The following is an 18,854-nucleotide window of genomic DNA, read 5'->3' on the forward strand; positions in this document are numbered from 1 at the left end:
TCGCGCTACCGCATATTCGCCAACGGCACCGACCTGTACGAATTGGGCATCAGCGACACAGCCGAGGCGGCGGCGGCGGAGGCGGACAGGAAGAGGCGGGAGCAGGGGGAGCAGGGGCAGGGGCGGCGGGAGCAGCAGCAGCAGGCGGAGGCATTGCAGGTGGAGGTGGAGGCGGTGAGGGCGGAGGTGCAGGCGGAGGCGCAGGGGCAGCAGCAGGGGCGGCGGGTGCTGCGCGGGCGGGTTGAGACCGACCGGCGGCAGCAGCAGCAGCAGGCGGCAGCAGCAGGGGGAACAGCAGTAGCAGCAGGGGCAGTAGCAGGTGGTGACGGGGAGGGGGAGCTGCTGCGTCTGGGGTTCTTCTGGCTGGAGTCGGTGGCGCGCTGGCAGGAGGTGTTGCCGCAACTGGCGCCCGACGTGTTCGTGTTCGGCGGCATGCGGTGAGGAGCCGGGTTGGTTGGGGTGGGGTTGGGGTTGTGGGGTAGGGTGGAGGGCAGGGTGGCGGGGGTGGGGGGGGGGGCATCACCGCACACCACACCAAGCCCACACCCCTCAAACCCGCCCCACCTCCAACACCCCTTCGGCTGGTATTCACCACAACCCCCCCCCCAAACCCCGACCCCCCCCCCCCCCCGCCTGCCCGCCCGCAGCTGGCACGATGATCCCCGCGGCCCGGACGCGGCCCTGGCCGCCGCCACCGCCGTCGTGTCCCATGCCGCCGCCCTGCCCGCCAGCACCACCAGCAGCAGCACCGGCGGCAGCAGCACCAGCAGCAGCAGTAGCGGCAGGCCCCGCCTGGTGGTGTGGGCTCCCTTCGGCTACGGCACCAAGCCCGACAACGTGACTGCCGCCTGGGCGGCGCGGCTGCGGCGATGGGCCGCCGACATGGCCGCCGCACACCCGCCGCCGCCGCCGGGCGGGGGGTCGGGCGGCGTGCGCGTGCAGGTGCGTGGCAGCCGAGGACACATGGGGGGAGGGGAGGAAACACAAAGGGCTTGTTTGTGTGTGTGGTGTGTGTGTGTGTTTGCGTGGGTGTGTGTGTGTGTGTGTTAAAAAACGAAACGAAAGCCCGCCCAATGACGCGACGGAGTTACTTACCGATACCCACCATTTTACCGAGCGTCGCGTGACTGTCGTGACCCAGGTAGTCATACTTACCCGCGATAAGCCTGGAACCCCACGGGCGACCATTCGGCCTGACCCCGCGATGCACCTGTATGCGTCCATGCTCCGCACCCTGGGCGCGCTAAACAACGTTTACCCAGCACGCCTAATTCCCGGATTCCCGCCCGCTGGTCGTAGTCGAGCTCACCTATAGGCACAGGTGGAAGCATGTGTGTGTGTGTGTGTCTGTGTGTGTGTGTTTGCGTGTGTGTGTTTGCGTGTGTGTGTGTGTGTGTGTGTGTGTGGGTGGGTGTGGGTGTGTGTGTGTGGGTGTGTGGGTGTGTGTGTGTGTGTGTGTTGCACCGTCCACACTGTGGTGGGGTGGGGTGACGGGCCGGGCAGAGCCTTGCGGGAGGTTCGGCGGCGGCAGCACCGGACCCACCTCACACGCATGACCCCTGCGCCCCCCAGCCCCCTGCCGCGCTCCCCTCTGGCCGCCCCCTCCCCCTGCTTTCCTCTCCTCCCTCCTCTGGCCCCTCCCGCCCCTGCTCTCCACCCCCTCTACCAATCTTTGCAACTCCCCTTGGCTTGGTCCGATTAAGTTTGAGCGGGTATTTACACCCCCTCTCCGTGCGCCCCCTCCCACTCCCCCCACTCCTCCTCCCACCCCACATCCCACTCCCCTCCCTCCATACCGTCCTTACCCTCCTCCCTCATCCCCTCCTCCCCCACCACCCCTCCCACCCCCTGCAGGTGCTACCGGCCGACGCCATGAGCCGCACCGCGCCCTTCCTTCGTGACTATGGCGAGGAGAAGGCCACGCACTGGGGTGAGGAGGGGGAGGGAGGGGGAGAGGGGAGGAGGGGGGGCTAAAGTGAGTGCGCGCTTTCACACAAAGCCACAAATCCCCCGCTCGCTCTATTGCATTGGGTTTGGGTTTGGGCTGGTATCTACACCCCCCCCACACACACACACCTTTCATCGAGGATTGGGCGGGAGCTTGGACTTAGCGGCCAGGAGTAGCGACGCGGAGCTAGGAATTGTAGGAGTGCCTGGGCCTCACGGTACCGTGAGCACATGCATGGGTTTGCACCCTTGAGAGCGTGTGGACACTAATCCCCCCTCGAGGTTAGAGTAGCGGGGGTTGCGCGATTTCCGGTTGGTAAGACCGGCGGCTCACCGCAGCAGGTATGCGAGGTAATTTCAGGTAACATCCGTAAACCGTCGCTTTGCTGCATCGCATACACTGTCTTTGCGCAACGTTTTCCTTGTGCTCTTTAACACACACACACACACACACACACACACACACACACACACACACACACACACACACACACACACACACACACACACACACACACCTCCCTACACCTCCCTGCCCCCCCCTCCCTACCCAGGCTGTGAGTACCAGCTGGCCTGGCCGGGCGCCATTGCCAGCGCCAAGACGCCGGCGGACGGGGACTGCACCGACCTGTTCGACTTCAACAGCGTTCAGATGGTCGCAAGCACCTACTGCTCCAGCTAGGTTATAGCTAAGATTAGGTAGATGAGGTAGAGGAGTTAAGTTAGCTAGCCGTGGGCTGTAAAATGGCTAGCTAGCAAGCGGCTACTGCAGGCACTCAGTTAGCTATCAACGAATGTTGGGAGGGCTGCCAGAACGCATGAGCGGAACGGAAAGTTGGAGTAATGTGTTTGGAATCATGCGATAGGGGGAACTGTGTATGCAATGCTTGAGCGGTCGTGCGTGTATGTGTGTGTATGTGTGCGTGCGCGGGGCACTGCCAGTTGTTGAGGACGTGAGCCAGGGGAGCTGACGGTGATGATTCGCCTGGCGGGTTGGAGCGGGTTGGAAGCGGGTTGGAGGCGGGTTGGAGGCGAGTGAGCTGCCTGTGGGGGATCACGAGGGAGAGAGATGAGAGAGAGCGCGTGCGCATGCAGTGGAGTGGAGTGTGAAGGATCGTATCATGGATTCATGGGGTGTGGAGGGCGACAGGGCGCGCTTGGAGCCGTGGCGGCAGGGGCTGGCGGTTAAGGCGGAGGACGGGCATGCCGCATGCGGTGTGGCATGTGTGTGTGCAGGCGCTGCGGTGGTGGTGGCGCTGGTGATGGCGGTGGCGGCGAAGGCTGGAGGAGTGGGCGTAGGGGAGGGAGCGCAGGTCCAACGGGCGGAGCTGTGAGGCCGTGGGGTTCTGATTCATTCAGGGACTGGGACATGTAGCCAACTCGGGATCTGATAACGGCCGACGGGAGCAATGGCGCCGCGGTCAAACACGCAGCGGCGGGGGAGCCTGCGAGGGCAGCGGCTCACGATGGGCTTGCCGATCCCGACTGGCCCTCGCGATGTGGCCCAGTTCAAGATCCGGCTTGCCAATACATTTCATTTCGATACACTTATTCGCACGACCCACATTGCAGTGCTGTTCTGTCCAGTCAAGCAACATCGACCTTTTTCGCGGCCATCAGCGGCCCGCAAACTAGGGCACGCTCGCGGCTAAGCACCTAGCACCTGCTGTCATGACTGCTCACGCGCTGTCGACTGGCAACAGCTCGCGGCAAGTCGCTCCCTCAGCGGCGACCGCTCCCTCGGCCCCAACCTCGGCTGCTGGTCGCTGCCCCCGCGGCGTGGCGCCGTTCAGAGCCCCGGGCGCACCCGCCGCCCCGCTCACTGCCCGGCGCGGCACGAACCCAGCTTCCCGCCGCCCCCACATCCGGGCCATGTCCTCCCCGGCGCCCCAGTCCGGCGGCGCGGCCACCGCTACAGCCGCGCCCCTGGCGCCTGCTGCTGCTGCCGCAACCGGGGCCGGGGCCGCGGAGGGCGTGCGGCTGGTGAAGGGGCTGTCAGAGGTGGTGGCGTCAGGTCGCTACAAGGTGGGCGTGTGTGTGTGTGTGTGTGTGTGTGTGTGTGTGTGTATATATATGGGGGGAGGGATTGGGTAAAGTCGAAACAGCCGCAATTTCTTCGAACAGATTGCGCCTTGACATACTGCTTTTGCCCCTGACTGTGCCCGCTTCATGCGTGTTTGTTCCCAGCTAGGGAGCGCAGCTCGGGGCTACAGCCTGTCCCCCCTTTCCATCTCTCCAAAACACACATCCACACATGCCCCCCGCCCGCTCATCTCCGCCTGCTGTGTTGCCCTGTGTTCACTGCTCCCGCTCCGCATGCCGTGTTCCCACCGCCCTCAACCTTGCACCACTTTCCAACACACACACACACACACACACACACACACACACACACACACCTCTTTAACACACGCACCTGTAAACCTCTACACAGGGTCTGCTGCTGGACCAGTTCGGAGTGCTGCATGACGGCCGGGTGCCCTACCCGGGGGCAGTGGAGGTGGGTGGGTGGGTGGGTGGGTGGGTGGGTGGGTGGGTAGGTGGGTGGGTGGGTGGGTGGGGTATGTGCCCGAGCCCGACGGGCCGGGGAAGAGCTGAAGGGGGGAACGGTGCGTCGGGAGCAGGGGGGAGAGGGGTGGGGAGGACCACCAAGAGAGGGCGAGGGAGCTGGGCGGGGGTGATGGAGGAGTCTGTGCGTATGGCACACGCAACCACACGTTTCACAGTGCCCCCGCCATCTCTCCTCCTCCCAACCCTCCCTTCCCCTTCCCTCTTCCCACGCACCCACGCCCCCGATTTCCTTGGGATTGGACTAAACTACCCACTCGCAACTCACCCACCCTCGCCCCCACACACCCACACAGGCTGTGTCCGCCGCCGCCGCCGCCGGGCTGCGGCTGCTCATCATCAGCAACAGCTCGCGGCGGTCGGGCGGCACCCTGGACAAACTGGAGGCCATGGGCTTCCCGCGGGAGGCGTTCGCGGGTGAGCGGGGGGGTTACATTCATGACTAGTGAAGGAAGTGGTAGACCGTAGACCATCGTTGCGCGGGGGTAGGGGAGCCTGTGGGGGGGGGGGGAGGGGGGGAGCGGGAGTCTGTCCGGTATATATACACGTCTACGCCCGGCGTGCAAAGGTCCGTTTCAGGTACGTGTTATGCGCCGTTCCGTTTTGTACGCCTGTGTAGAGCTTCCCATCCTTGTCTGTCCCAGGGGGGAGGGGGGAGGGGTGTTGTTGCATACCCGAGCCCAACAAAATAGGGGGGAGAGGGGGTGGGGCGTTGGTTCCATCATAAGTCATCATACGGATAGGCACCAGAGGCACCCGTGGTGGTGGTGGTGGTGGGGAGGAGTGGGGAGGGGGTTTGTTCCGTGTCGGCGCTGCTTCTCTCGGGCTAGTCGCCCCGCCCAGCACACCTAAAGCATTCTACCATACTCCAAATCGACTTTCTCTAACGCGTGTGTACACACACGTATACACATATCCACACGCACACAGGCGTGGTGACCAGCGGCGAGCTGACTCACCGCTACCTGGCCGACCGCGTCTCTTCGGCTGCCTCGCCCAGCGGCTCTTCGGCTACCGGCTTCGCGGCCGCCAACGGGCTGCCCGCACTGGGGCGCCGCGTCATGCACTTCAACTGGTGGGGGGGACGGCGGGTGTGTGTGTGGCGTGTGGGGTGTGTGTAGCGTGTGTAGGGAGGGCATGTACGTCATGCTTATGTGTAAGTGTGTGTGTGTGTGTGTGCGAGTGTGTGTGTGTGTGTGCGTGTGTGTGCGTGTGTGTGCGTGTGTGTGTGTGCGTGCTTCTATCTCGTGAAGAAGGGATGCGGGCTCTCACGTCTCGGGTGCAGGTCTGCCAGTGCTTGTGCGGCACGGAAGATACATGTAATCCTCCCTCCCACCGCCCTCCCTCCCACCCTCCCACCCTCCCTCCCCTCCACACTCCCTGCCCTCCCTCCCTCCCCATCATGCCCTCAGGTCCTCCCGCGGCCCTGTCAGCCTGGCGCCCTACCTGTCAGCCAGCGAGGGCGGCGAGGTGCCGGTGGAGGCAGGCAGTAGCAGTGGCGGCAGTGGCGGCAGTGGCGGTCGCGGCCTGGCGCTGGTGATTGACCCGCGGGAGGCGGACTTCCTGCTGGCACACGGTGCGTGTGTGGTGGTGTGGGTGGGTGGGGGTGGGGGTGGGTGGGGGTGGGTGGGTGTGTGGGTGGGTGTGTGGGTGTGGGTGTAGGTGGGTGGGTGGGTGGACGGGGGCGGTTATAGATACCAGTCCAAGCTAAACCGAACCCAATGCAAAAGAGCGAGGAGGAGAGCGTAGGGGGCGGGGGTTGTATCAACCATTCTTGGTAAGACAACCACAGACAGGGGTCTGAAGATGGAGGGCAGGGGGTGGCTGCAGGACGGGGGCGAGGGGGGGATAGAGAGCTCCACCTACGCCTACCCCTACCTCTCAAATACATGCACGCACGCTCAACCTCACACACACGCTCACTCGCCCCCCACACTCGCTGACTCACCCACCCCCACCCCCCACAGGCACGGAGGCTGTGTCGCTGCCGGGCGGCGGACTGCGCAACACGCCGCTGTGGCAGCTGAAGGACGTGCTGGCGGAGCGGGCGGCGGAGGCGGCGGAGGAGGCGGAGGAGAACGGCGGCGTGGGGCCGCCGCCGCCAGTGCTGGTGGTGGCCAACCCCGACGTGGTGAGAGTGTGGGTGGGTTGTAGATACTTGGTGGGATGGAGGCTGCGTGGAAGATCCTAACTCACCGTCTTTCGTGGACGGCTACCCCTTCTCCCTTTCACCCCTCCACTCTTCCAGCCCCTCGCAGTCATCGGTGTGAAGCCTTACATTGCAGCGCTATGCCGTTTTCCCGTCGCCTTTTGCTAACTAGTCTTGCCTGACATCCACCCCCATGGGTTCTGGGTTGGCAATGGCTTATAATGGGATCAAAATGAACTACCCGCTGCACCCGTATGAATCATGAATGTAACTCCCCGCCCCCTGCGCCCCCCGCCGCCTCCATCCCCCCGCAGGTGACTGTGGACGGTGGGGCGCTGGTGGACATGCCTGGGGCGCTGGCCGCCGCCTACGTGCGCGCGGGCGGGCGGGCGGTGCTGATGGGCAAGCCCGCGCCAGTCATCTACAATGCCTGCGCTGAGGTGGGGAGTGTGTGTGTGTGTGTGTGTGTGTGCGCGCGCGCGGGATTGCGAGAGGTGGTTCATTCCGGAGCCCAAGGAAAAGAGGGGACTGCTGTGCGCAAAGTGTGTGCATGCTCCCCGCACGCACGGGGTCGATGTCCCCACGGGGGTAGCCCTACTGGCCCTACCGGCCCTACCGGCGCCCCCAAGCGCATGCAGCACCTGGCACCTGGCACCAGGCGCTGCACTGCTGTGCCCACCGACCGCCTCAGACCCACCGCCCACCCACCTATCCTTCCCACCTCCAGCCCCGCCCGCCCGCTCACTCCCCCCTGTTCCTATTGGACATCGGCACTTCATACTCTGATACTTAATCACTCCGTTCTCCACATGGACGGCTAGGCCCCCTACCCCCCGTGCATCCTGTACTGTTTTTGCAAACACATCCTTGCACCCCCCGTGCCACTCCGTTGTCAAGCATCGACCACGCTCTCCTCCTCGCTCTATTGCAATGGGTTTGGTTTAGTTTGGGCTGGTATCTACAACCCCCCTCCCTTCCATCACCCACAGGTGCTGGGTCTGCCGGCTGCCGAGCTGTTGGCGGTGGGCGACTCCCTGGAGCACGACGTGGCGGGGTGAGCTGCTGGGAGGGAGGGGGGAGGGGGGACGGGGCGTGTGTGTATGTGTATGGGTGGGCGACTCCCTGGAGCACGACGTGGCGGGGTGAGCTGCTGGGAGGGAGGGGGGAGGGGGCGTGTGTGTATGTGTATGGGTGGGCGACTCCCTGGAGCACGACGTGGCGGGGTGAGCTGCTGGGAGGGAGGGGGGAGGGGGAGGGGGCGTGTGTGTATGTGTATGGGTGGGTGACTCCCTGGAGCACGACGTGGCGGGGTGAGCTGCTGGGAGGGAGGGGGGAGGGGGGACGGGGCGTGTGTGTATGTGTATGGGTGGGCGACTCCCTGGAGCACGACGTGGCGGGGTGAGCTGCTGGGAGGGAGGGGGGAGGGGGGAGGGGGCGTGTGTGTATGTGTATGGGTGGGCGACTCCCTGGAGCACGACGTGCGTGGCGGGTTGAGCTGGGAGTGTGTGGGGAAGGGGGAAGGGGCGTGTGGTGTCCAAACCCAACTAAGCAGGGGGGAGGAGGGGGACTTCAGCTGCTACTGCTACTGACTGCTGCCACTGCCACTGCCATTGCTACTGCTGCAGGGCCCTGGGCGTGGGTATCGACACGCTCTTCGTGGCGGGCGGCATCCATGCCCGTGACCTTCTACAGCCGCAGCAGCAGCAGCAGCAGCAGCAGCAGCCGACGGGGGAAGAGAGCGCCACGGCTGTAGCAGGGGAGGCGGGGGAGCAGGCGGGTGCGGACACGATCAACACGGTGGTGCTGACGCGGCTGTGTGCTCGGTACCTCAAGCACTGCACGCCGGCGCTGGGGGCAGCGGTGGCGGCGCCGACCTACGTCACCCGCGGCTTTGTGTGGTGATGGCAGCAGCGGCTGCGGCGACTGGGTCGGGTTGGGTTCGGTCTAGGCTCTAGGGCCTTGGGGCTTGGCAGGGCAGACGGCGGCGGCGCACGTACAGCATGTACGGCACATGCGGCGGGTTGCAGTGCATTGGCAGCATTGTGTGTGTGGAGTGGGGTGGTGGGGGAGGTATCGGCTGTGAGATGTGGGATGCATAGGGGATGATGTGGCTGTAGCTGCAGCTAAGCGACTCGGTGTAGGTGACACGTGTCATACCGGTACCACACGGACACTTGCAGTCACAGACAGGGGGCACACAGGTGCGCGGGCGGCGGGTGCGGTTGGGAGGATCATCCGAATGTCCGACACGGCCACCCGCATCAACCTACCTACCCCACAATGACATGCCTGTCGTGTCAAATTTCTTGTCGGAGGTTTCCCCCATGCCCTAACTCGGGGCGGATAGGGGGGCTCCTCGACGCCAAACAGGTCGTCCATGGCTCCCCCACGCTCACAGTCCCTGAGAGTGAGAGAACAGTGTGCGTTCGCCTGATGTCGAGTTGGGCGGCTTCTGGCGACCCAGCCAGCTGCAGCTCTTCGTGCCGGGGCATGTCGCTGCGCATAATAGCTGTCCAGGACATACATGTGCCATATAAACGCATTTGGATGATCTGTGATCGACTTCCCCCCGCGTGCCCGTCGAACAGCGCTGCGCCAGCTACCGTCGGTACAGTAACAGCGCGCGAACGACGCACCAATGCCTTGTCCCTTCTTGCTACGCATTTATGTGGGCACGGGTGGGAGCCACACACATCGGGACTACGCTTTCCTGCCCCTTGCCATGTTCCATCACGAGCGCTGCGCCAGTTGGCACGCCGATTGAAGTTGCGGCCCGCGCTTAAAACTCCTGGTTCTTTTGACTCATACTTGAACAGGCTGTATCGCGCTGTTATCTCTTGCCAGTAAATGCTGGCTTGGAGCCGGCACATACAAAGATACGTCCGCTCTCGGAACGCGCCCACGGCGCCTTATGATAACCGCGTCTCCTGACGTGGGACATTCAGCCGGCTTCACTGCTTGCGTCCTGTTCAAACTGTCCTAAGACGTTCTTGCTTGGTGAAATCCGGTACGAAACTCACCGGCTTTTGTAACTCCTCGCCTCTGATGCTAGGCTTTAAGACCCTGGTGATAATAGTAATGACATAGGTATCAGCACAACTTACCTGCCGTGAACGCGCACCTGTCGCAATCTTTGTGGCCGCCCTCTTAGCCCCTTGAGGGGCCTGGTCTTGCAATAGTCTTGAGCATTATACATTATTTGACATTATGGAGTGCAAGATGAACCTTGAAGCGCGTTCTGCGAGTATTTATTGATTTATTGGACCTCTGTCTGACTGCGCGCTTCTTCGAGGCAAGGCAGTGAAAATGGAGGAAGAGCTTGACATGGCTGTAGACAGTGGTTCCCCGGCAGGGACCCCGCGTGCGGGAAGAGGTCGAGGCGCAGAACACAAACCGGTTCAGGCGAAAGCCCTATCGGTGCTGCGGACGAGTACCAAGGTCCAGCAAAGGTCCAGCAAAGGCCCAGCAGCGGCTTCAGCACGCATTATGGAGGAGACTGAGGATGGCTCCGAGGAATGCGATGGGCTTGCAGGTCTCGGCCAGAGAAAGAACAACAGCATCAGCAGCAGGCCGCGGCCGGCCCCAGCGATAATATCTCCGCCAGCTGTTGTGGAGAGCAAGAAGAACGCAACCCGTGGCGAGTGGACCCAGGCAGAAGAGTATGTCCTCGCTCGCAAGCACTGCGAGCTTGGAAATAAGTGGACCTCTATCTCAAGCTTTTTGCCATCGAGAAGCGACAACGACGTCAAGGTGCGCGGGAAGGTTTGGCGGGCCCGATGTGCCCGTGTTGCGTAAAATCGTCGCCACGGCCTTTCGCCCACTGAACCACGCGTTTGGCCCGTCGCACTGATGGTCGAGGGCGATACCCTCCATAAATTTAAGAGAGCTCGTAAGGTTGTCCTGCACGAACGGGCCATTGCGGCTTCGGCGCCCGTTTTCTTGTGTTCCGAGCCTCGAAGAGCATGGCCTTGAACTCTTCGTTGGAGCGGTTGAGCCTGCCCATTGCATGCGGACCCGAGAGGGGCCGCCGTGAGAGCGCACGCCGCCCGGCGCCACGCGGAGGGCCGACCAGCGGCTTTCCATCGGGGAGCTTGTATTTGTCACGCGACTGTTTTGGCATGCGGCCAACGCAGCCCTCTCGGCATGCGGCTGGTTGACTTGGAAGAGGTCGGAATGGCCAGCGCCGTCCAGCTGGGTCGGTGCCCTCGCAGCGCCTAAACCGGCTATCCCTGCAGCTGCTTCCCCGGACAAGAAATGCTCACGAACCCTCTGTCCCCTCCCCCCCTTTCGCCTGTGCAGAACATCTGGTGCGTCAGCCCAACGGTTGCCGCTGCCGCTGCTGTGTTGGGCCGCTGTCGGCAAACGGGCGTTCGTGCCCTGCGGCTCTGGGCAGCAGCGCGCCAGGCGGTGCCACATGCAGGGAGCGCGCAGGGCGGGGGCTTCACAGTCACACAAGGGTGTGCGGTGTCCGCACCCTGACTTGCAGCCCCCACATGTCTGACCTGGCGGCCCTACCCCTCCCTCCCTCCTTCCCCACATGGCTTTTGCTCCCGCGGCTGCAATGCCCCTCCTCCTCCTCCCCGCCGCCTGTTGCGAATGCGTGGTGACGTGGACCCTCAGGCACTCCACCCTCAGGTGAGACCCACGTGGGTGAGACCCCCACACCCCACATGGTACCCCTGCGGCACCGCACGCCACGCCACGGCACAGCCCCGCCTCCCGGGCCCCCCTCCCTCGCTGTCAGCTGCTCCCCCGTGTCCGGACAGGTCTTGAAGGAACCGTCTCAGCGGCTGCCACTGCAGCGCCGTACGGACACAAATGCACACACATGCACACACACTCAGCGCCGCCACTCCCGCAACGCAAGCCCCACGCAGCTGCCCCTCGCCCACCCCGCCCCAACCCACTTCACTGCTGCCTGCCCCCGCCCCGCCCCGCCCCTGCTAACCCCGCTGCCCCCCCTCCTCCCACCCACCCGACCGCCTGGCAGGAGCAAGAACACGGAGCGCCGCTCCTTCCTGCGCACGTGAGTCGCCCTCCCCCCCTCCCCGCCCGCCCGCCTGCTCCATGGGCTGGGGGACGACTCGGTCTCGGTCTCGGGCTCTGGGTGGGCGCTGGGTGGGCTGGGTGGGCTCTGGGTGGGCTCGGCGCGACTCCGGCCACTGGGCCACCAACCACCTGGGCGGCTGTTTGGCCCCCCCCCCACACACACATACACACACACACACACACACCATGTAGCCCCCTCCTAGCCCTGTATAGCTATGCGAGGTCTGGTGTGGCCACTTGGCCAAATGCCGTGGCGGGCGCGCCGCACTCCCACTACCGGGACACTCGCGCACCAACCCAACGCACACACAACCACACAACTGCCGCGCGCAACTGCCGCTCTCCTCCTGCCCCTACCCTGCTGCGCACCAACCGCCCAACTTCCCAACTGCCCAACTGCCCAACAGCTACGCGCGCGCCGTGCGGGACTGCGCCAACGACAGCGGGGCGCGGCGGGCGGCGTACGACAGCGCCGTACGGCTGTGCGGCACGCCGCAGCCCATTGAGCAGGTGGGGGCGGCGGGGGTTGGAGGGGGAGTTCCTGGGGTTGGAGGAGGAGGGGGTGGGGGGGTGCGGGAGGACGGAGGTTGGTGTGTGTGTGCGAGAGGACGCGCGCAGTCCCACGTCCCTCTCCTGAGCTGCGCGCCTTCCTCAGCCGCCACGTTCGCCCCTGGCCCAACGGCGCCTCACACAAGTGCAAGTTTCCTGCGCTCCCTGCCGCCACTCACTGCACTGCGTGATTGCTTCCCTCCCACACACACACACACGCACTTACACCACGTGCAGGCTCTGGCGGCGGTGCAGCAGCAGTACCAGGCCTCCCTGGCGGCGGCGGCGGAGCGGCAGCTGGCGGGCGGCGGCGGCGGCGGTGGCAATGACGACGGCGGCGGCGGCTCGCTGGACAACGCCAGCTCGCCCAGCCAGGGAGGCGGCGGCGACGACGGCAACAGCAGCGAGCAGGGCGGCGGCAGCGGCAGCGCCGGAGGAGGAGGAGGAGGCAGTAGCAGCGTGCAGCAGCAGCAGCTGAGCGGCCAACACCCGCACCTGCACTTGCAGCAGCAGCAGCAGCAGCAGCAGCAGCACGGTAGCGGCCACGGGCACCCGCACGTGGCGCACGTGGGCGGCGGCGGCGGCGGCGGCGGGCACGAGCTGCTGTCGGCGGCGCCGGACGCGGCGGCGGCGGCGGCGGCGGCGGCTGGCGGCGGCGGCGGCTCGCCTGCGCTGTACCAGCTGCTGCAGCACCAGCAGCTGCAGATGCAGCTGATGACGAGCAGGGGTGGGTGCCGCCGTTTGTGCGGCCGCGTGTGGGTTACGGCGTCACAGACTTGTACCTCTCTTCGTTTCGCGGCTTGGGTGTGTGCGTTGCATTGCAGTAGTGAGGAGCACCGGCCGCAGTCTGCCCGTACCCCCTTTCATGCCTGTCCTGCCCGACCCTGCCCCACAGTACGCCCTGCGCCCGCTCCGTCACCTGCCCACGCACACACACACACACACACACACACACACACACACACACACACACACACACACACACACACACACACACACATCCGCGTCCCTCCCTCTCTGACGCCCCTCTGCCTCCCTCCCTGCCTCCCTCCCTGCCTCCCCTCCCTACTCCTGCCCCCCACAGGCCACATCAGCCCCGTGCCCAGCCCCCTGGTCCGCAGCGGCCTACACCCCGCGGTGGCAGCCATGGCCGGAGGCGGAGGTATAGGCGGAGGCGGAGGTGTAGGTGGAGGCATGACGCAGCAGCAGCAGCAGGCGTGCCCCTCCCCCCTGGATGCGCTGGACGCGGCGGCGGCCGGCAGCGGGGCGCCGTACGGGCGCCTGCCGCACATGCTCATGGCAGCCGCCAGCGGCGGCGGCGGCGGCGGCAGCGGCAGCAGCAGCCGCCAGCACACACACCTGCTGGCAGTGGAGGGCGATGCAGGAGGAGGTGGCGGCGGCGGCGGCGGCGGCGGCGGCGGCTCGGCGCCGCCGCCCGACCGGGCGAGTGAGGTGGACTCGTCCTGCCTGGCACGGCTGTCGGCGCTACAGCTGCAGGACCAGCTACAGCGGCAGCAGGCGGCCATGCAGCAGCAGCAGCAGCAGCAGCAGCAGCAGCAACAGCATGCGGCGGCGGCGGTGGCGGCGCACTTCGGCGGCGGCGGCGGCGGCTTCAGCGGCGGCTTCAGCGGCGGCTTCGACGGCACCACCGGCAGCAGCATCAGCAGCCACCCGAGCCGGCTGCTGCAGGCCTTCGGGGCGCCGCTGGACGGCGCGCCGGCGGTGACGCTGGGCGGAGGCTTCTCTGGCGCCTCGGTGCCGCTGAGCGGCGGCCACGGCCACATACACCTTGTGCAGCAGCAGCAACAGCAGCAGCACCTCAGCCAGCAGGAGCAGTACTTGAGTCAGCAGCACCACCAGCACCTGAGCCAGCAGCAGCAGCATCTTAGTCAGCAGCAGCAGCATCTTAGTCAGCAGCAGCACCAGCTGAGCCAGCAGCAGCAGCATCTGCTGCTGGCAGCAGGAGGAGGCGGGGTTGGAGGTGGGGGTGGAGGTGCGGGCGGCCTGCGTGCGGACAGCGGCGGCAGCGGCCTATCGCAACTGCGCACCCTGGCAGCACTGCAGGCGCTGCAGCTGCAGGGACAGGGGCTGCAGGGGCCGCAGCACAGCTCGCAGCCCCACGCCTACCACTCGCAGTCGCACCCGCAGCTGTCCATGCTTGGCGGCGGAGGCGGAGGAGGCGGCGGAGGAGGAGGAGGCGGCGGGTCCGGACTGCTTGGGGGCACGATGCCGGGCTGGGGCGGCGGAGGCGGAGGCGGGCTGGCGGGCTCGGCTAGCGAGCTGGATGACTTGTTGGCGTTGGGCATGGATCTTATGCCTGAGGAGCTGGCGCTCCTGGCACAGGGCGGCGGCGGCGGCGGCGGCGGCGGCTTGGCGGCCCTGCAGCAGCAGCAGGTGCAGCTGCAGGCGCAGCTGCAGCAGGCGCGGGTGGCGGCCGATGGGGAGGTGATTCGGGCGCACTCCGGCGGCGCGGGTGTGGGCGGCGGAGGGCTGCGGGTCCCCGTGCTGAGCATGATGGGCCGCAGCAGCGGGCCGCAGCACAGGGTGAGAGCAGAGAGGAGCTGGGGGCGGGGCGGGGGAGGGACTCGGGATTCGGGACTGGGGAGGGGCTGGGATGGGAAGGGCGTGGGGCGGGCCGTGGGCGGCGGTCGCATGTGGTGCTTAGGGCGGCTGTAGCGGGGCGGCAGATGGTGTAGGCCGGTGCAGGTGTGCGGTGAACGCACGGGGGCACCCGGGCTTGCCTCGATCTCCCTCTGACACTGGCGCCTTGACCTGCCGCCTGTGGCTGTGCCGCGCATGTGCGTGTGTGTGTTTTGCCGTACGCAGTGGGTTGGCAGCGCGCAGCCGGGCGTGGGCGCCTTTGGAACCGCCGCCGTCGCCGTCGCCACCACCCGCTCACCTACCCTCAGCACCACCACCAGCAGCCAGCAACAAACGCAGCTGCACGCGCTACAGCCACTGCCGGGTGGCGGCGGTGGCGGAAACGGCGGCGGCGGCGGCGGTGGCTCCGTGGAGCTCCGCCACCTGGGTCTGGCGGGCTCACCACAGCTGTCCGCCGGGCAGCCCCGGGGTGGGCAGGGGCAGGGGCAGGGGCAGGGCGGCCCGGACGCGTTCGACATACTGCTTGCTGAGTTCGAGGCGCACAGCGGCGGTGCGCCCGGCGGCGGACCCAACCTGGCGGCGGCGGCGGCGGCGGGCCAGTCGCGTCAGGGCTCGGGCGTGCAGCCGCACGTGCTGCTGGCCGCGGGCGGCGGCGGCCCGAGCGGCGGCCTGAGCGGCCCTGCTGCGGTGGTGCAACGCCTCACTGCCGGCGGCGCACAGGGACAGCAGCAGCAGCAGCAGCAGCAGCTGCTGCCGCTGTCCGGCGGGCACGCGTTCATGGGAGACGGCGTGCGGGCGCAGCTGCTGGCGGCGGCGGCGGTCGGCGGCAGTAGCAGCGGCTTCAACGCCGGCATCCTGTCGACACTGGGGCTGGGCCAGCCGCCGCCACAGCCCGCGAGTGGGAACCGCAGCTGGCAGTTGGCGGCCGGTGGCGCCGGAGACGCGGACGGCTGGGCGGGTGACATGCTCCGCCAGGCTCCGGCCGGCGGCGGCGGCGGTGCGAACGGCACCCCGCTGCGGCCGCTGAGCTCGCCGGCTGTGGGCTTCTGCGCGGACGTCGGCGGCGGCGGTGCGGCTGGCGGCGCAGCCGCCGCCGCGTCCTCGGGCATGGCCGCCGGCTTCATGCCGCTGACCGGCGCCGCCACCTCGGGCGCCTCAGCTGGCAGCGGCGCCGCCGCCGCCCCCGGCGGCGGTCCTGGCGGCGGCGCCATGCGGTCGCTGCATGAGCCTTCGGCTGTGGATGTTGTGACCATGGGTCTGGACAGCGGGGAGCTGCTGGACTGCATGGATACCGACGTGCCGCAGCAGCAGGGCGGCGGCGGCGGCCACGCGGAGTGAGGGGCGGAGTGAGGGGCAGCCTCGGAGCGTGCATGCCTGCATGAGGCATGCAGCCGCTGCGAATGACGCGTCCGCTTTCAGAACATGCAAAGCGGCGACACCGAATTAACAGCGGCGTGTAGGGGCGGCTGGTGCGTCTCGGCGGATTCCTTACTTGTGGCTGGCTCGGGTTTGGCTGGCCGTTATGGCTCGGAGGGCCGCTTGCTGAGTGTGATGGTGGGTGGCGGGGCTAGCAGGAGAGAGAGAGTGTGTATGTGTGTGCAAGCATCCAGCATATGTGGTCTCAAGTCTGCGTTTACTTGTCAGAATGAACTCCTTGGGGCACCCTTTCGTGGCGTCCACTTCAAAGTTAGGTTCGGTTTTCGGTTTGCTGGCGGCGGCTCGCAAATGTGTGTCTTTGCGGGTCTTGGGGACTCTGGCGACGGACCCTGGCATATATCATATGTATGGACTATGGAAAAGCTTCACATGGCGGTGCGAGTGCCTCGAGGGCATATCCCGTATCCTACCCCGCACTGCGCTGCCGCATGTCACAGCATTGAATGTACGGATAATGGAGCAGTACACACGCGCGCTGGTGATTGAACGGTGTGTGGCGCGCCGCTGTGGGTGTTTGAGCCGTTTTGCACACCTGTTGAGGGCCGGTGAGGTTCACACGACCACGACCATGTGACCACACACACACACACACACACACACACACACACAAACACATGACACGTGGGCACGTGGGCCCAGCTCGCCCTGGGGGTGTCACGTGTTTGAAACGCCCGGCCCGGCTTGGGCGTGAGGCGGGACGCCGCCGCCGCCGCCATGTGCAGATGTTCGGTCGGTGTTGCGTGTGTTTGGTGGGTGGGGTCGTGCGTGTGGGTACGAGTGGGCGCGGCACCGGCCCCTGGTGGTGTGCGGGTTGGTGCCGCGTGACCGGCGCTCCGGCTGCATGACCAACACCACCACCAGCACCGCCGCCAGCGCGGCTGCAGATTGCGGTTGGGACTAACACACACGAGTGTGTGTGTGTGTGTGTGTGTGTGTGTGTGTGTGTGTGTGTGTGTGTGTGTGTGTGTGTCTGTGCCGCCGACGGAGTGCGGCTGCCGGCGGCAGCGCGCAGGCCGTCCTGCAGCGCCGTACGGCGTGTAGGTGTTACAACGTGTAGGGTGCCGAGTTGCCCTGCTGGTGCCGTATTTATTGCACTGTTGAGGGCGGGGTGTCGGGGCCCGCCGTCATAAGTGCGACTGGGCTTGCAAGTCAGGTTACGAGTATGCAGCAGTGAACTGAATGCGTGCACTGCATCGGGGGTTGCGGCACTGACCACGGGATGTCGCTGCTAGTAGAGTCGCTGGGCACCGAAGAACCAACATTATCGGCCAGCGTAGCGTACCTTGCAGCGAAGACACACCGAACATGCCATTGATTACCATTTTCAGAATCCTGTAGTATCGCGCCACGCACACGGGCGGAATGCGCGGTGTTGTCATGGTTATCTTGGGAGGGATGCACGGTTCGTTGCAAGAATATCAGGATGCGGCGAGCTGTGGACGAAAAAGGAAGGGCGGTGAAGACGTTGAGGCCAGGGGGCGCTGATGCGAGGCGGCACACGACAGCTGGTTGGGGCGCATGGAGGAGGCATGGTGCTAGGGGGGCAGCAGCAACCGGGCGGTGCGACCATGACAGTGGCTGTACGAGTCTGTACGGTATGCAACGCGCACGTCTTGGGTGCGCGGAGGTGTCAAAGTAGGCCTGCATGGGGATGCGCGGCGCAGAATAAGCACCATTGTCAAGGTGCGCGGTGCGGAAATAATTTCCATTGAGGGGGTGCGCGGTAATTTTGTCAAGGTATGGTGCTTTCAGAGAGGAGGTGCCGCCGACGTACGCTGCATCATTTGTTAATATGCTTTAATAAAGGGATTGTGACGTAACAGAACCGCGTAAAAGCTTGTAACATGGGGAGCACGCCAAGTGGAATGGCCGATTGTGATCATGCCGAATATGGGGTGAGGGAGTGGGCGATACGCGTACACTGTCCGTGCGGCGAACTCTGCAGGTGAGCGCCGCAGGCCTGACCCCGTGACCGCCTTCCGCTCTGGTCTACGTACGCGTTAGTTCCGCAATGCGCGTCAATAACGGCAGCGGGCAGCCTCAGGGGGGGTGCGCGGCGGCCGGGTGGCGGTCAGGCAGGCAGCTGCCCGCACGCCCCCAGGAATGGGATGCGGGCGTTGCCTGTGGACTGGGTATGGTGAGTTGATGCAGCAGCAGTTCACAGCCGCGCAGGCCGCAGCAGCAGCCGGCCGCGGGGTGGGGTGGGGGGGCGGCGTCGTGTACGTGTCACACATGTGGGGATTTGAGGTCCCGCGCGGCCGCGCGCAGCAGGAGCAGCCGGGAGCATTTGAAGTTGCACTGAGACCACCCCTGAATGAGATGGATGAGAGCGCCCGCGATGGCGCGACCCCACTTCTCCACGCGCCCCCTTCTGTACCCCAACATTCCGGGCTTCTGCGCTCCGATCCCCCCTGCCCCCTGCTACTACCTCCGGAGAGCTCCTGTCCCCAGGCCCCCCTCTGCCCCCGTCAAGACCTCAACCTCAGAGCAGCGGCAGCTCCCTTTCCTCCGTATGATGTGCTACCAGGTTGGAAGTGTGCGTTCCTAACCCCAC

General features: G+C 65.8%; 3 protein-coding genes across 3 annotated transcripts in view; all 3 read left to right on the forward strand.

The window, feature by feature from the left end:
• CHLRE_14g609250v5 (uncharacterized protein) overlaps positions 1 to 3,345 on the forward strand; it is an 8,542-nt gene extending 5,197 nt beyond the window's left edge. The window contains exons 9-12 of the mRNA XM_043069946.1: positions 193 to 437; positions 648 to 942; positions 1,855 to 1,930; positions 2,502 to 3,345. Coding sequence (XP_042916619.1) covers positions 193 to 437; positions 648 to 942; positions 1,855 to 1,930; positions 2,502 to 2,629 — 744 coding nt within the window. The 3' untranslated portion in view covers positions 2,630 to 3,345. The remainder of the gene's footprint in view (positions 1 to 192; positions 438 to 647; positions 943 to 1,854; positions 1,931 to 2,501) is intronic.
• Positions 3,346 to 3,493: 148 nt separating this feature from the next.
• CHLRE_14g609300v5 (uncharacterized protein) lies at positions 3,494 to 8,975 on the forward strand. The gene is made up of 9 exons (XM_043069947.1): positions 3,494 to 3,972; positions 4,382 to 4,447; positions 4,812 to 4,932; positions 5,446 to 5,590; positions 5,928 to 6,091; positions 6,483 to 6,646; positions 6,979 to 7,104; positions 7,654 to 7,718; positions 8,290 to 8,975. The coding sequence occupies exons 1-9, from the start codon at positions 3,619 to 3,621 to the stop codon at positions 8,564 to 8,566; spliced, it is 1,482 nt and encodes a 493-aa protein (XP_042916620.1). The 5' UTR covers positions 3,494 to 3,618; the 3' UTR covers positions 8,567 to 8,975.
• Positions 8,976 to 9,483: 508 nt separating this feature from the next.
• Positions 9,484 to 18,155, forward strand: CHLRE_14g609350v5 (uncharacterized protein). Its single transcript, XM_043069948.1, has 8 exons — positions 9,484 to 10,414; positions 10,964 to 10,971; positions 11,285 to 11,299; positions 11,655 to 11,690; positions 12,121 to 12,223; positions 12,500 to 12,989; positions 13,347 to 14,806; positions 15,089 to 18,155. The coding sequence occupies exons 1-8, from the start codon at positions 10,151 to 10,153 to the stop codon at positions 16,199 to 16,201; spliced, it is 3,489 nt and encodes a 1,162-aa protein (XP_042916621.1). The 5' UTR covers positions 9,484 to 10,150; the 3' UTR covers positions 16,202 to 18,155.
• Positions 18,156 to 18,854: the final 699 nt, after the last annotated feature.

The sequence above is a fragment of the Chlamydomonas reinhardtii genome, chromosome 14 (genome assembly GCF_000002595.2).
Source record: "Chlamydomonas reinhardtii strain CC-503 cw92 mt+ chromosome 14, whole genome shotgun sequence".
NCBI classification, from domain to species: domain Eukaryota; kingdom Viridiplantae; phylum Chlorophyta; class Chlorophyceae; order Chlamydomonadales; family Chlamydomonadaceae; genus Chlamydomonas; species Chlamydomonas reinhardtii.

Bases quoted from the DNA above. Each gene is read 5' to 3' on its own strand.
- CHLRE_14g609300v5 (XM_043069947.1), top strand. From the start codon at position 3,619: ATGACTGCTCACGCGCTGTCGACTGGCAACAGCTCGCGGCAAGTCGCT. The intron at 5,591-5,927 runs GTGGGGGGGACG...TCATGCCCTCAG, and splicing joins CGCGTCATGCACTTCAACTG to GTCCTCCCGCGGCCCTGTCA. The intron at 6,092-6,482 runs GTGCGTGTGTGG...CACCCCCCACAG, and splicing joins GGACTTCCTGCTGGCACACG to GCACGGAGGCTGTGTCGCTG.
- CHLRE_14g609350v5 (XM_043069948.1), top strand. From the start codon at position 10,151: ATGGAGGAGACTGAGGATGGCTCCGAGGAATGCGATGGGCTTGCAGGT. The intron at 12,990-13,346 runs GTGGGTGCCGCC...TGCCCCCCACAG, and splicing joins GCAGCTGATGACGAGCAGGG to GCCACATCAGCCCCGTGCCC. The intron at 14,807-15,088 runs GTGAGAGCAGAG...TGCCGTACGCAG, and splicing joins GCAGCGGGCCGCAGCACAGG to TGGGTTGGCAGCGCGCAGCC.